The 15448-nt window shown below is 38.4% G+C and overlaps 1 protein-coding gene across 1 annotated transcript in view; it reads left to right on the top strand.

Annotated features, from left to right (window-relative positions):
* The window catches only part of ATP8A1 (ATPase phospholipid transporting 8A1), a 222138-nt gene that overhangs the window by 166793 nt on the left and 39897 nt on the right, over positions 1 to 15448 (top strand). The window contains exons 26-29 of the mRNA XM_044912996.1: positions 5419 to 5602; positions 5692 to 5802; positions 12340 to 12414; positions 12519 to 12641. Coding sequence (XP_044768931.1) covers positions 5419 to 5602; positions 5692 to 5802; positions 12340 to 12414; positions 12519 to 12641 — 493 coding nt within the window. The remainder of the gene's footprint in view (positions 1 to 5418; positions 5603 to 5691; positions 5803 to 12339; positions 12415 to 12518; positions 12642 to 15448) is intronic.

A 15448-nucleotide genomic window follows, 5' to 3' on the forward strand; every position in this document is an offset into this window, starting at 1 on the left:
ATCTTTTAAAAATTCTTGTTGTATCTGTTTTTACTAACTCTACTTTCTTATAAGTCATTGTAATTTCTTTTGTACTCACGATCTTCTCTTGTTTTCCCTGGGAGATATTTTTCCTTATTTTCCCTAATGGCAGTAAAGTCCTTTGGGAGAAAGGTGACAGCTACATCCGAACTTGAGGTAGAGTTGGAGACAGGGCTCAGTCTGAGCTTCACGAATCCCTGTTTTCCCCTTGTTCTTTTGCCCAGTATTGCTCTTGTTAGAGGCAGGCAAGTTTTGGTGGAATTACCTAGGTAAGGTAACATTGAAGGCTTTGTTAACACACCCATGTCATTGTTACCTGTCACTGCCTGGCTCCATGGCCTGAGGTTGACTAGAAAGCTCTAACTTTCCTGTTTCTAGATATGAAGTGGGAATTTTCCTGGGGTCTTATTTTTAGGGCACTGGGGATACTCCTGAAATTGGGGAAGTCTTTCAAGGATGTTATCTGGGGGAGTCTGAGTTTCCACAAGCTCCATGCCTACATCAAAGTTTTCAGTTACAGTGAGAGAGGAGCCCCTTTGCTCCACCTAGCCCACTCTCACCTCCCTGACACTGGTCAGCCTGGGCTCACACAAGGCACCACTGGGAGTGAACAGTACAGCTGGAAAGCTTTCCCTGCCTGTGTGTTTATCTATGGCCCCTGGCACACCACCCTTTCCTTCTACACCATTTACCTTCTGACAGGTATCCACCACTTCATGTTTCCCCCAAAGGTTTCTCATAGATTTTTACTAAGCGTGACCCTCAAATTTACCACACTTCTTTAGCTCCTGGCATCTTCAGGATTTTATTTCCATTTCTGTCAGTAGCCAGCACTACCACTCGTTTCATCTTCCACTAGGTATTTGTAAGAGGAGAGAGAAGTCTTTGGTGAAACCCATCCACATAGGAGAGAATTCCCAGGAGGGAGAGAGGGATGAAAGGAAAGGCAAGCTGGTTTCCTTACAGCCTAAGGAAGTTCCAGTCCTTCCTCACCCAGAGTCACAAGAAAAGGGAAGAGAGTCCGTGTCCATGTGGGCTCCAATCAGATACCAAGAATGGAAAGAGATGGAGGCCATAGCTCTTACCACTCTAAGAGCAAGGTCACAAAAGAGCAGAGCTAGAAAGGGGAAGCACTCTAGGCCTTCTTAAGTAGACATGCTTGCCAGGTGGGAGCGCACCATTCCTGTAGGCAAGGCTCCCTAGACAGAGAAATGTAGCTGGACCTTGTGCCATGCAGGAGAGATTTCTGTCTCTCTCTGCCACTTATGTCTCCTTGGAGCAAGAGTACATAGAGAGACCACTGTCCTATATATAGGCTCATAATATCAACTCCTGGTACAGTAGTTCAATAAAAGTTCTTAAATTAATAACTTTTAGGGGCAGAAGGAAGGTCCTAAGATCTTGTACTTTCTTCTCCTTTCTCCTCTTTATATTCTTCCATAGAAATTTCATCACGTACTAAAGGATCACTTGATGAGTGAGTAAATGGCCTGAATGCACATCCCCAGCTCTGCATTTTTTTCTAAGCTTAGTTCTGACTCTTCATTCAGTATACTTAATGATGCTGCTAGGATATCCCACTGCTCTCTCAACTTCCGAGGGTCTAGAACTTCCCTGAGAATTTTCCTCTATAAACCTTCCTGCCTTTTCTATTAATGTTTAGACCATTATTTTCTCTGTCACTCACATTTGAAACCTCCGGGTCATCTCTGATCCCACTTTCACTCAAAACCCCTTACTGACCCCATGTGTCCTTTCTTTTCATTTTCTTTTCAATTCAGATACATATATAGAGATAGGAATAGGTATCTACCTTTATAAAAAAAGACACATTTTGGTGGGCAATCCAAATTAATATATTTTTTAAAGATTTTATTTATTTGAGGGAGAGAGAGAGCGAGCACGAGCGGGGGAGAGGGAGAAGCAGACTCCCCACTGAGCAAGGAGCCTGATACGGGACTCGATCCCAGGACCCTGAGATCATGACCCGAGCTGAAGGCAGCTGCTTAAGGACTGAGCCACCCAGGCACCCCCTTATAGCAAGGAAAATTTTTTAAATGGTTGCTGTAAAAACAATAGATCTTTTCAACTGATTTCAGCTTGACTAACCTGAGTCCCCTTGAACCACATTCCCCTCCCTAAGACATGCTGTTGGGGCCCACAGCACATCACCCCCAGAGCTGGAAGAACACTTTTCATGAGTTGACTTGGTGCTTGCTTACTAAGCATCAGTCAAAATTGTTGCTAGGAAAACTAGGTATAACGCTCTAGGGAGACTATTTGAGTTGTTTTTAAAAATTGCTTTTAATCTAGAGTGTAAGAAAACAATAAACTGAGGTGGAGGCGTCATTATATTCTGATTTCCACTTGAATGGAACCAACCATGGATTGCGCCTCATGAGTGAGACTTCTGCCACAAAAAAATATGCAGAATCTCAAAAAGCCGACCCCTGTGCGAAGTAGGTTCTTTGCTCTATAGCACAAGTTTGTATGTTTATGAGTTAAATGTTTTATGTATGTATATTTTACTTTTTATGAATCCCCACTTAAATCAGACATCATTTTTTAAGCAACCAACTGCTATGTCAAACACATCAGATACGAAGGCTTCCGCAGTCTCTTGAATCTTCTTCCAAGCCCATTGTCTGCTGTTAGCTTATTGATGCTCCTGCTAGTAACAGTTGCAGTGTAACCTTGGGGAGGCCTCCCACTGTGGCATCACCTTTAACACACACACACACACACACACACACACACACGCATTGTTCTTGCCAAGGGGATTAATAGTCCGTTTTTAACACCTGAGTTAACCACACTCACAAAGTTGGTGGAAGTTCTCAGCCAATTTTAATTTGGGGGCATTGAAAATTGTAGTGTCAGGCAGAGAAAATAGTGGTTGGTTGTAATAGCCATGAAGAAAGAAAACAGAGTTGAGTCCAGCTCTTTTCTGATGTTGCTTTAAATCACTACTATTAACTCACCATGCAGAGGTTCCTCCTTTATTACACATTTAGCCGATGGAAAAAAAAAAAATACCACTGTTTTCTAGCTCCATCAATCCCATGGTGTGACTTCACAATTATGTACATTGTGAGCCTGTTAAATTGTGAAGGGAATTTGATGAATGTTTTCAAATGCTTCTCTCTTTTCATGTCCATTTCCCATTTGCTGTTTAGATCATTTCTTGGTGAGCATTCTTTTTTGACATTTACTAAATGTCACCTCTAGTCCATGTCTAAAACATTGGCCTAGAGCCAGCAGGCTTACCAATTTATATTAGCCTGGTAAAAAAAATTAAATAAAATGTGAAAATGAAAGGAAAATTGCTTCAAAGAAAAATGGGGGCCAACCGTGAAAAAGCCCATAATGGCTGCTACTCACACCCATTCGCTTGCTGTGTTCACAGTTGGGTCATTTTGTGCTGTTGCCAGATTCTGAAAGGAAATCCAAAGAAAGAATTAAACATAATTCTTTCTTTTTTTTTTTTTTTAAAGATTTTATTTATTGGGACGCCTGAGTGGCTCAGTTGGTTAAGCGACTGCCTTCGGCTCAGGTCATGATCCTGGAGTCCCAGGATCGAGGCCCGCATCGGGCTCCCTGCTGAGCAGAGAGTCTGCTTCTCCCTCTGACCCTCCCCTCTCTCATGTGCACACACTCTCTCTCTCAAATAAAAATAAAATCTTAAAAAAAAAAAAAAAGATTTTATTTATTTATTTGAGAGAGAGAATGAGAGAGAGAGAGAGCATGAGAGGGGGGAGGGTCAGAGAGAGAAGCAGACTCCCTGCCGAGTAGGGAGCCCGACGTGGGACTTGATCCCGGGACTCCAGGATCATGACCTGAACCGAAAGCAGTCGCTTAACCAACTGAGCCACCCAGGCGCCCTAAACATAATTCTTTCATATAGCAACCATTTATTGAGTACCTATTCTGGATCAGCACCAGCAATACAAAGATGAGGAGACTGGTTCACTCTGCAAGTAACTCACAGTCTCATGTAATGATTCTCAAACTTGAAATGAAAACCGGGCTGCCCTGATGGAAGGCTTTCAGAAGGGCAGAAAGGCCTCCTAAAGCTACCTATCTGTGCTAGGAATTATTCCTAAGGAAATAATCAGGAAAATTGCAAGATGTCGTCTTTCAGAGTAATGGTCTCCATTCTTATGTAGAGTAATAAATGACTTACTAGACGTTCCAGCAGATATGTATTAGACACCTATTCCAATTCATCTTGATAAAGAATTAAATGAGTTATTTTTCTTGACCACTAATATGGTGTGTGTTAGTTGTTTCTTCGTATTTAATTACTGTTTTCATAGTTCACTGACTCAGTTCACTGTTTAGTTTTCCTCTTTTAATTGGCAGTAATTGTGGATGATATAGTGATGACGCTGATGCGTATTGTCTTTGAACCCTTCCCTCATTGTCATGGGGTTTATTTCTTGAGTGGCTTTTAAAAGTCTGTGGTACACTGATCCGAAGTTAATACCAAATATGATTTTAGTACAGATGCTGGTGTTCTCTGTTCCTGATCCACGTCTGTATAAAAGTTTGCTTGAGGGCGCCTGGGTGGCTCAGTTGGTTAAGCGACTGCCTTCGGCTCAGGTCATGATCCTGGAGTCCCGGGATCGAGTCCCACATCGGGCTCCCTGCTGAGCAGGGAGTCTGCTACTCCCTCTGACCCTCCTCCCTCTCGTGCTCTCTCTCGTTCTCTCTCTCGCAAATTAAAAAAAAAAAAAAAAAAAAAAAGGTTTCTTGATTCCACTTGGCCGTTAGTAACTTTGGAAGAAAATGGAGGCACGTGGACTATGTAATCAGGCATTTGGCGTTTATTTTGGTTGATTCATCATGGTATTTGAGCACAGGTCGAGAGGTTAGCCAATTCCCTACTGTTAATTTGAGTTCTAAATTGTTTTAAATGTATATCTAGTAAATTATCTAACAACTGCTTCCAGAGGCTCAAAACTTTTATCTTCCAGGTACAGTATAGGATTTAATTCGTATAGTGTTTAAACTACCATTCTGACCTTTTTCATTCACAAGTGAAGACTCTGAAATTTCCATGTTATTTGTTAGGAAGTAATGGAATTTCTAAACTCCAGTGTTATTTCTTTAACAAATTAATGCAACCATTCTGGTAAAATAGCATTTAACAGGGCATTGTGGCTTCTACCTATCACCTAGAGGTTTGCGTCTTAGACTTGACTTTTTCCTTAAAGCGGCAGCCAGGTTAATAGAGACCTGAGTGTTTGCGAACCTAAGACTTTTCCATAATGGTATTTCACAGAACTCTTCTTTTGGATCTTCTGCTACTTTTCTCCTTCAAGACAATGACATTTCAAAATTCCTTTTTTTTTTTTTCCAGAAAGCAGAGGTAATTGATAATTTGTTCTATTTAAGGGTTTCTCCTCTTCAAAAATCTGAAGTTGTTGAGATGGTTAAGAAACAAGTCAAAGTCATAACGCTTGCAATCGGTGATGGAGCCAACGACGTCAGCATGATACAGACAGCACACGTTGGTGTTGGTATAAGTGGCAATGAAGGCCTTCAGGCAGCCAATTCTTCCGATTACTCCATAGCCCAGGTAAAGCAGCATTTCTGTAGAACACAGCATGAGTACTCAGCTGACAGTAGGAAGAGAAAAACACTAATTCTTTTCTACTTTTATTTTAGTTCAAGTACTTGAAGAATTTATTGATGGTGCATGGTGCCTGGAACTATAACAGAGTCTCCAAGTGCATTTTGTACTGCTTCTACAAGAATATAGTCCTCTATATTATTGAGGTAATCGCAGGTTAAGCTTAAAATCCTTGTCAGGTGCATATATATTTAAAGAAAAGTTCTCATTGTTCTAGTGAATCCTTCATTTGCCTACTTTTTATAACTTCCAAACATGTTGAAGTCTGTTGGCCATAGAGAATGATGAATGTTTAAATTTTCTGGCTAAAAATGTTACATTGTTTTGGTAGGATATGTTGAATTAGAATTAATGAAGTAATGTTTTCAGTTTTTAAAAGACTACAGACTGGGGCACCTGAGTGGCGCAGTTGGTTAAGTGTCTACCTTCAGCTCAGGTCATGATCCTGGGGTCCTGGGATCAAGCCCAGAGTCCGGCTCCCTGCTCAGCGGGGACCCTGCTTCTCCTTCTGCCCCTCCCCGAAGTTGTGCTCTCTCTCTCTCTCTCTCTCTCTCTTTCTCTCTCTCTCTGTCAAATAAGTAAATAAACGGTTTTATTAATTTGAAAGAGAGAGAAAGCATGAGCATGGGGGGAGAGGGAGAAACAGGCTCTCTGCTGAGCAGGGACCGCCCCCCCAAGGTGGGGCTCGATCCCGGGACTCTGGGATCATGACCTGAGCCAAAGATAGATGCCTAACCGGCTGAGCCACCCAGGCACCCAATAAATAAAATCTTTAAAAAAAAAAAAAAAAAGCACAAACTTCATAGCCTTTTTTATAAAGCTCAAGATCATACTAGAGAAAGCAGTACACTGTTTAAGGATACACACATGGAAAACTATTTAAAAAGAAACTAAGGGAATGACAGACATAAAATTGAGGGTAGCAATTCTAAGGGGTAGAATCAGGAAGGATACACACATAGTTTTGCTCGTATTGGTCATCTCATAGTTCTTACTGTGTTTCAAACTTACTTATATACAAGTATGCCTTGCTATCCAGACCAGTTTGGCTTCTGAGTTGGTTGGTAGGTAGCGAGAGTTCAGATAATGAGGAATTTGTCTAAAAATTATCAGAACATTCAGTTCCTATGTCTGGATGGCAACAAATTTCTATATTCCTTTTCTGGTACCATATAGAACATTATTACTAAAATTAAAACTTAACCCAGGTCAAGAATGTCACCTCTAAAAGGAGGCATTCTGGGTTTTTTTAAGATTTTTATTTTTATTTATTTGACAGCAAGAAAGAGCACAAGCACAAGCAGGGGGAGGGGCAGAGGGAGAAGCAGGATCCCTGCTGAACAGGGAGCCCAATGTGGGGCTCGATCCCACAACCCTGGGATCATGACCTGAGCCGAAGGCAGATGCTCAATTGACTGAGCCACCCAGGTGCCCCAGCATTCTGTTTTATAAACATTTTTGCAGCACCTGCTGGGTGCCAGACACCAGGCTTAGTTCAGCAACGACAAAGTAAATCAAGCATGGTTCCTGTCCTCCAGGAGCTTGCCAATAGAATATAACATAAGCCATATGTGTCATTTTAAATTTTCTAGGAACCACATTAACAACAAGTAAAAATTAAAGCCCGGTTTAATTTTAAAATGACATTTTCTTTATCTTAGTATATTCAGAATTATCATTTCAACCTGTAATCACTTTAACGAAATTATGAATGCAGTATTTTACATTATTCATACTAAGTCTTTAAAATCTGGTGTGTATCTTACACTAACAGCACATCTCAATTTGGACTAATCACATTTCAGGTGTTCAGGAGCCCTATGTAGCCCATGGCTACCATACTGGACAGCACAACACTTGTGGATAAATTGAACTAGATGATTAACCAGGACATGATAGAGAAATTATTTACCTTTTTTTTTTTTAAACATATAGCCATTTTATCATCAGAAGCTGTATTTGTAATACTTAAACTCTAGTAGGTGTTATCAGCTTCTTGCTCTCCTTGCTGCTCCACACAGCATGGGGATAAGGGCCCCGTAGCTTGTTAAGAAAACCCTCCGTCTTCCACTCCTGTCTGGGGACCTGCCCACACCCTCGTAAATCTGCCCAGGGCTCCCTCACACACGTCTGCTTATGCCACCCTGCCCTCTAATCTGCTTTTTCTACACATCTGTCAGGAGAGACACAACTAACCATTTGCCAAACGGAAAGACTATCTTGTACTTTACACTAGAGAAGTAACACTATAAACAAAGAAAAAATCCGTGGATCTCACATTTACACTACTGATGGTTAGTTGGGAGCTGCTGTCTGTTTCGTTCAGCCGTTCTTTATGCCTCTGTCAGAATGCTTATCTCCTTATTAAAATGTTGACTGAGCATAGTTCTTATGAGACAAGCTAGGAAAATCTGAAACTTAATTTCAAAGTATGCAGGCAGTTTCATTTATTGGTCCACGAAAATGCTATAATTAGGTTACAACCCATTAGGTAAAATAATCAAGTACTTGGAGACATAAACAGGATAATCCATGAGTTTATTGTTCATTACTGCTGAATTTTGTCTGGAATAGTCTGTGTTTTGAAGCAAAATGCACTTCTAAAATAGCTTATAAGGTCCAAAAACAGATACATTCTTTGTTGTATGTGTAAATTTGTGGTTCTTTTCTAAAATAATAATTTTTGATTCCCAATCCCCTCTATAGTTCTAGTTTTTCTTAATTGTATTTTCTTCTCATCCCAAACATTGATATTCAAAAGAGTATCAGTTTGTACAGTTATTTACAAATACGTTTGAAGATACCAGAAGTTTAAAGCCACTGACAGCAATAAATCTGCTTTAAAAAATTTAATTTTATGAAATGAAATGAGTGCGCAACTTGTTGCTTTTTAAAAACCTGGATTATTTGACAATCAACAATGAAGTGGACAAAACTTATGTACTAATGGGGGAAATAAAATATATTAAACTCACATGAAAGACTAAAACTGCACACTCTGTTTCAGATCCAGAGTTATGTGATTTGTGGTAGATTAGCCCTAAATTTCACTTGGCTTTGAATTTAAAGCCTCTTCGTGAGATATTTAGCACTGATCAAATTCTTTACGCATGGAAAAGGAAGTAGGTCCTAAACTCTATGGGAAATCTCATTTTTAAGGTATTTTTCTTTTAGCACTTTATAAAAATATATTTTGAATATAATTCAACTGTCTTGGACAGGAATTGACCTTTTAAATCAATTCCCAGATACCCAACGTTTGCCAGCTAAAACAAGTTCTGCAGATGTTAATGGCTCATGTCACTCCCATGAGTGAATAGACAGAGAACACATCGCTGGGTGTCTCTAGTGAGGACAACTGCCAGTCTCGAATCTCTCCTTTCAGTTTTTTGTGCTGATCAGGCGTGGGAGCAGAGGACTCATTGACTGTTTGTAAGCTGCTGTTTAACATGCAGAAATGCTCCATGAGGAAAATGTCTGTGAAGCTTTAACTGCCACGCCTCTGCCGGGACGTGGAACTCAGAAAATAATACCAGGAGAGGCAGGTCTGAAGTTTCTTTGCTAATAAAGGAATGCTACGGGTTTCATAGATTAGCGGCAACAAGTGCTTTTCCTGTTGCTGTAGCCGGCAGGAACGTCACTGTCTAGCTCCTCCATTGCCATAAATTACAGCCAAACACGCACACACAGATTTGGCAGGTGCAGGATAAAATCCTTACTTGTGGTGGCCGCCCAGCAGCAGCCCTAGGTGTTCATTGAAATCACTGGCTCTTTTCTAAAGGGATTTTTTTCCTCTGAAATAATCTGACTCCTTCCTAGCAAAATAGGACCTTTTCTTTTCAAATGATTGGTCTCATCCAGGTTTTCTGCTAAGATCCCAAAACAGTGTAGTGTTTCTAAGTTCCAGAAGCTTTGATTAAAGTCAAAGAGGTGATACTTTCCGAGCACATTGTGCTGGAGTATGGATTTCTTGTGAATTTAAATAATCTCCATACCTCCCCAGAAAGACTGGTATTTTCTTTCTGCATCCATGGTTCTGGTTGAGTCAAAGGAGGGGCTTTTATGTGCTTATAGTCATTTAGGTGTTGTTTCATTTAGTACAGGCTATGTTTCTAATATTAGAAATATTTTTAGAATATTAGAAATCTAATATTAGAAATCTTTTAACTACAACTCAGACTAGCTTGAAATCAGCCTTTCCATAGATTTCTTCACTATCAAAGACCTTCTCTTTCTCCTTTAAAATATGTAAACTTGAATGCCAAAATATTTGTATAAAGGTGTAGGGTACTATATTGAAGGATTCTGTTCACAAAGCTAAGAGACCATTCACATTTACAAATGTTTACTCACACACAAATTTAACATAATTTTCTCATTGGGTAGCATTGATGATTGCAGGTACATTTATGACTATAAACTTTAGAACCAAGTCCTATCCATTAGATAATTTGGTATGCATCTTTTTTTCCAACCAACAGTGATTGGACCATGTCTTCATAGACTAATGAGGCCATAATTTGAAACTTTGTGTTTAAAAATTCCACATATTTCCATCATACTCTAAGATATCTCGAAGAGGTTCTTAGTGTGTATTGCTGCAATAAGTCACAGTCCCCTTCAGGGAGAATATTACTATCACCCGGAGTATCACAAATATGTATTTACATAATCCACATCTGAAAAAGGCCAAATGTGAAAACACAATAGAGAGCATTAAAGCCCGTCTTGTCACCTTGTGTCTACTTAAGCTTAAAAAAAAAAAAAAGTCAGCAGCACCACTCTAAGGAATAAACCTAACTTCATATAAACATGCTAAGTTCTTTTAAAGCATGCACAAATGAATGACCTGGCTCCTAGTCTAGGGCAAATGTTCAGTTTTTTTCCTGTAAATAGATGGAGCAAAGCAAGCAAGAATTTCAGATTTGACTCTGATTCCTATGCTTCTGTTATTGTTGTTGGTAATGTGTGTTACAACCCTAACACAATTTGGACTTATTTTTCATGTGCTATGCTGCTTTGTTTTCTTTTCCATCTCATGAAGCAGACACTCGTTTTTATATATGTTCAATCATTCCTTTCCACTATAAAAAGGAAAAAGATCAATGTGGGTACAGAAGCTCTTCATAGGGAGGCCGGTCTGGGTACATATTGATAAATGGTGAATTTGTAGCAATTCATGCTTCCATAATGAGGTTAAATGAAACGTGAAGTGTAGCAAAGTCCCTGCAACTCTGATTCAAAAATTCACTTGACTGGCATGTCAAGACTGCTTTCCTGCAACAGGTTTTGTTGTTGTTGTTTTGCTTTGGTTTTGTGTGTTTACGTAATCTCCTTGTCGGGCTAGACTTTTTACTCTTCCAAATCAGCTTGATTTTTAATTACATTTTAGGTCTGCTTTTCTAAAAGCAATCTATGTATTATTGACTTACTAATATTCACTTTAATTTTCCGTTTGTCTTAAACATGTTAGAGAAAGTTTTTTTTATATTGCCTTTCATTTTGTATCTAAAGTTAAGGCTGCTGTTTTTAAGAAGAACATTATGCTTTATTACATGAAGATTTATGCTTAATCAAGGCATAAATTCAAGTGACCAAGTATTTTTAATATATAAATTCAAATTTCACTTTCAGATGGCTATAATTATCAAGAAATATTTAAAAAGTTTATAAACTTTAACCCATTCATTCTACTTCTAAGAATTTATCCTTAAAAAGGAGGGGCCACAAGAAAATTTTTGGAGGTGATGGATAATGTATATTACCTTCATTATGGTGACAGTTTCACCAGTGTACACATATGTCCAAACTTAGCAAATTGTATACATTAACTGTGTGCAGTCTTTTGTATACCAGTTATACCTTAATAAAGCTTTTATTTACAAAAAAAATAATCCATCCTTAGAAAATAGAGATGTATAGGATTTCTGTACAAGAATATTTTGTTCAGAATTATGTATAATGGCAAAAACTGAAAGCAAACTAAATATCCCAAAATAGTTATAGTCACTCTATAGAGGATGTACATCTACTAGTTTCATTTTAAGGGATATGTAACAACTTAAGAAAATTTATTTTATATAATGTTCAGCAGGAAAGGAGCACGACAGGACACTATATAAACTAAGTTTCCAGTAAGGTAACTTTGTGAGTGTATATAAATGACCAATATGAATGTAGCCAACACAGAAGAAAACTGTGATTATATTATTAGAGGAAATCATTTCATTTTCTAAACAAATGTGTTATTTTATATAATCAAAACAACAGTTTATCTCTTTACCAAGAGATATTTATCTCTTTAATTACCAAGATATATTTCTCTCTTTAATTACCAAGAGATAAATATTTTAAAAAGGAATTAAAGCTCTAAAAATATAAGGACAAAATATATTCCCTAAACTGCCTTTTAGAAAATAAGGTTATATTTAATTTTTTAAATGTATGATTGCCTATTAATATTCCTTTTTGACTGAAACTAATTCTGACTTAAATAACAAATACCTTCTGAAAGCATCCCTTCAAATTAGAAAGCAAAACAAAGAAATGCCATTTTCAAGAAAGTTGTGAAAATCCTATGTTAATACTGCTGTTACGCAGCAGTTGAGTTTTTGGATTCTAAGCAATGCATTTATGTTTTTTTGTGTTCTAATTTGGGGGGTTTGGGGTTGTTTTCTTCCTAGATCTGGTTTGCCTTTGTTAATGGCTTTTCTGGACAGATCCTCTTTGAGAGATGGTGTATAGGTCTTTATAATGTGGTAAGTTTAAGACATTTGATTATTCCTGTTTTATTAAATACTTTGAGATAAAGGTTCACCCTGCATTAGGCTGCTTGGAGTAATGACCAGTGTGTGCCCTTTAGATGTTTACAGCAATGCCTCCTTTAACTCTCGGAATATTTGAGAGATCATGCAGAAAAGAGAATATGTTGAAGTATCCTGAATTATACAAAACATCTCAGAATGCCCTGGACTTCAACACCAAGGTAGGACACACTGGCCCGGCACATTTGGGGTGGTCAGTGGGACTCGCTTCACTGTTTTAATTCCATGGGGCATCTGGTCTTCCAAAGCCATGGAAACAAACTCCAGGGTTCTGAGTGTGGCAAGTCATCTTTCCCGAAGGTTCTGATGTGGACTCAGAAGGGTTTTTATTTGTTTGTTTTCTTATAAAATTAATGCATAACCACAGTTCACTAGGATTTGCCAGGCAGCAGTAAATTGGGTCTGAAAGACAGACACGAGTGTCCTTTTGGCCCTCAGACTTTCTATCTTTGCAGTGTTGTGGGGAAAGGCTCACTCCTCGCAGGGGTCAGTCATCCAGGACCCACAGGGTCTGTCTTTATATGTGTAAAGTGGTGGGGGGGCGGGGAGGGGCATATATCATTCTTTGTTAATTTTCTGTTTTGCAAAATCACTTTGACCCTATTAGAATATTAGATTGCATTATAATCTCTGGTCAGTAACTCATTTAGTCATAATACTCAGTATTTCCAAGCCATAAAATTTCAAATACAAGATAAAATATCTAACATTTTATCTAAAATCACATTCTAAGTTTAAATCCTACATAACACATCATGGACTATTTGTCATCCCTTGGGGTCCGTGGTATTTATTCATCCCAACAAAAAAAAATCGCATTTTCCTCCAAGTTTAGATTCTGAAGTCTTTCCAATGGCATTTGTTAGTCATTCAGGTTTCTGTTCAGAGAGAAAAAATATTTAATTTTATACCAGGCAAGGCAGATGCCATTTTGAAACTATAATAAAAGCAACAAATATAATACACCTTCACAGAACTATTCCCATCTAATATAGTGCATGTTTATTAGCGTGTCTCTAATAATCGGATGTAATCAGTGCTTCAAATTTAGGACCGTTAATGTAGGATATTTTTAATGTTTATTAATCTGCAAAGCTCTCAAATGATGTTTATTCTCAGTATACCAAGAGAATAAAGCAGACAGGTGCTTCAGCTCCTCGAAGCTGTAAATGACAGTGCCAAGTTGATAGCCAGGATGTTATTCGTCTTCTGAGACGAGGTCTTCCTGAACTCACTGTGCATGCGTGTCCAGGTGTGCACACACAACTTGTTCGCATTGTTTTAAATAATTGAACTTGGTTAATTAAAAAAAAAAAAAAAAAGCTGAGAAGTGTCTTAGACCATTGGTTCTGAGAAGTATTTTTAATGGTCTCTTAAAACAATTAGTAGTTACAGTATGCAATATCTATGCTTTTATTTTTTAATGTTTTATTTTGGGATTTTTTTTTTTGAAATTTATCTATGATGTCCAGTTTGTATTAAATATCACCACCTTGCTGTAATGTTTTTTGTTATCTGTGGTGGGTATTTCCAAGGAATGGTAAGACACAGTCAGGACAGATACAGTGGACTGTGAACTCTTGTTTTTCGGAAAAGGAGATTTGAGAGCTGAGAAAGTTCCAGGCCTACTGGCATACGAACAGTAATTCTCACTGACCTGGACAGTTGTATCAACCTCAGCCACAAGTATCCAGTCTACCATAGCTCAGGCTCCACGATGCTCTCTCAAGAATTAACTTCCCAGCCACAAACTTCGCCATGGTACTCTTGCTTATAAACATAAATCGATCCTCACAGAATTATCCAAAGCTATTCCTGGAAAGTCACATCTTTTTACACCCTTTGCGCATGGCAACTTGGACAGTCTTGCGGCCAAGGAAAACGCAGTCTGTAGTTTTAATGTGGAAGCATCATTCCTTGTGTCCTTTGCTGTTCTTTTGTTGTTTACAAAGTATTTCATTATCTGCAGAGCCCATGCATTTTGAAAAGTCATCAGATCAGCTCAAATGGATTTTGCAACTCTTCTGTCCTTTGAATATATATACATAAGTTGCCAACCATTTTTTTATAGCGTATGTGGATTTCCTAATGATTTCTATGAAAAATCTTTGATGAAATCCCTTCTAAGTGTTTTAAAATTCAGGGACAAATGGCAACAAAATGCAGAGTTGTATACCCAGCAGTCACTGTGGGTCCCCAGTGTAGGAGCATTGTTGCCCTGAATGATGATGATTACGTTTGTTATGGTAAAAAGGGTCGGAGGTTCTGAGGTCCTGACAGGGGTTAAAGGATTAGCATGTGACAATAAGTATCGGTCAGGAAAATGGAAAAGTAGAACTAATTTTTCTTGCACCCACCTGTGCTTTCTGTCAAATAAAAACTTGTGGTAATGACATAGTGAGGAGAAGAGACAAAGGTTAATGAGTAACACAAGTTCAAATGTGTAACGTATTGGAGCGTAAATTGGATCATACAATCCAGTGTGGCTGGGTGAACTAACAAAGGAGATTGAGATCACGGTGGAAAATTTTGGGAGGCAGGCAACTTAATTTCTGTTGTTTGAACAGCTTAAAACTATTAATACATGCCAATTTTATTTAGTGTAAGTTTTGCTTGCAAGAAGCACTTTTAAATGACAAAACTGCAACTCTTCAAAGGGCCATAGGAATTCTAAACAGGTTTTCTATAACTTAATCTTTCACATCCTTGCTACAAAGAAAGTACCAGGGATACATGGTCCCTTGCTCTTAAAATACAATAGATATAGAAAAGTAATAGCTATTCAGTGATGTTATAATTGTAGGAAGTTCGATGTTGACAGGTGTTAAAAATTGTGGAAGCCTTTTGCAAATTCAGTAATAGCGACGGTGCTTTAAGGAATTACACGACTTAAATGGTATACCTGTTATTTTTGGTATGTAGTGTGTGTGTGTGTGTGTGTGTGTGTGTGTGTGTGTGTGTGTGTGTG

Source organism: Neomonachus schauinslandi, chromosome 2, assembly GCF_002201575.2.
Source record: "Neomonachus schauinslandi chromosome 2, ASM220157v2, whole genome shotgun sequence".
NCBI lineage: Eukaryota > Metazoa > Chordata > Mammalia > Carnivora > Phocidae > Neomonachus > Neomonachus schauinslandi.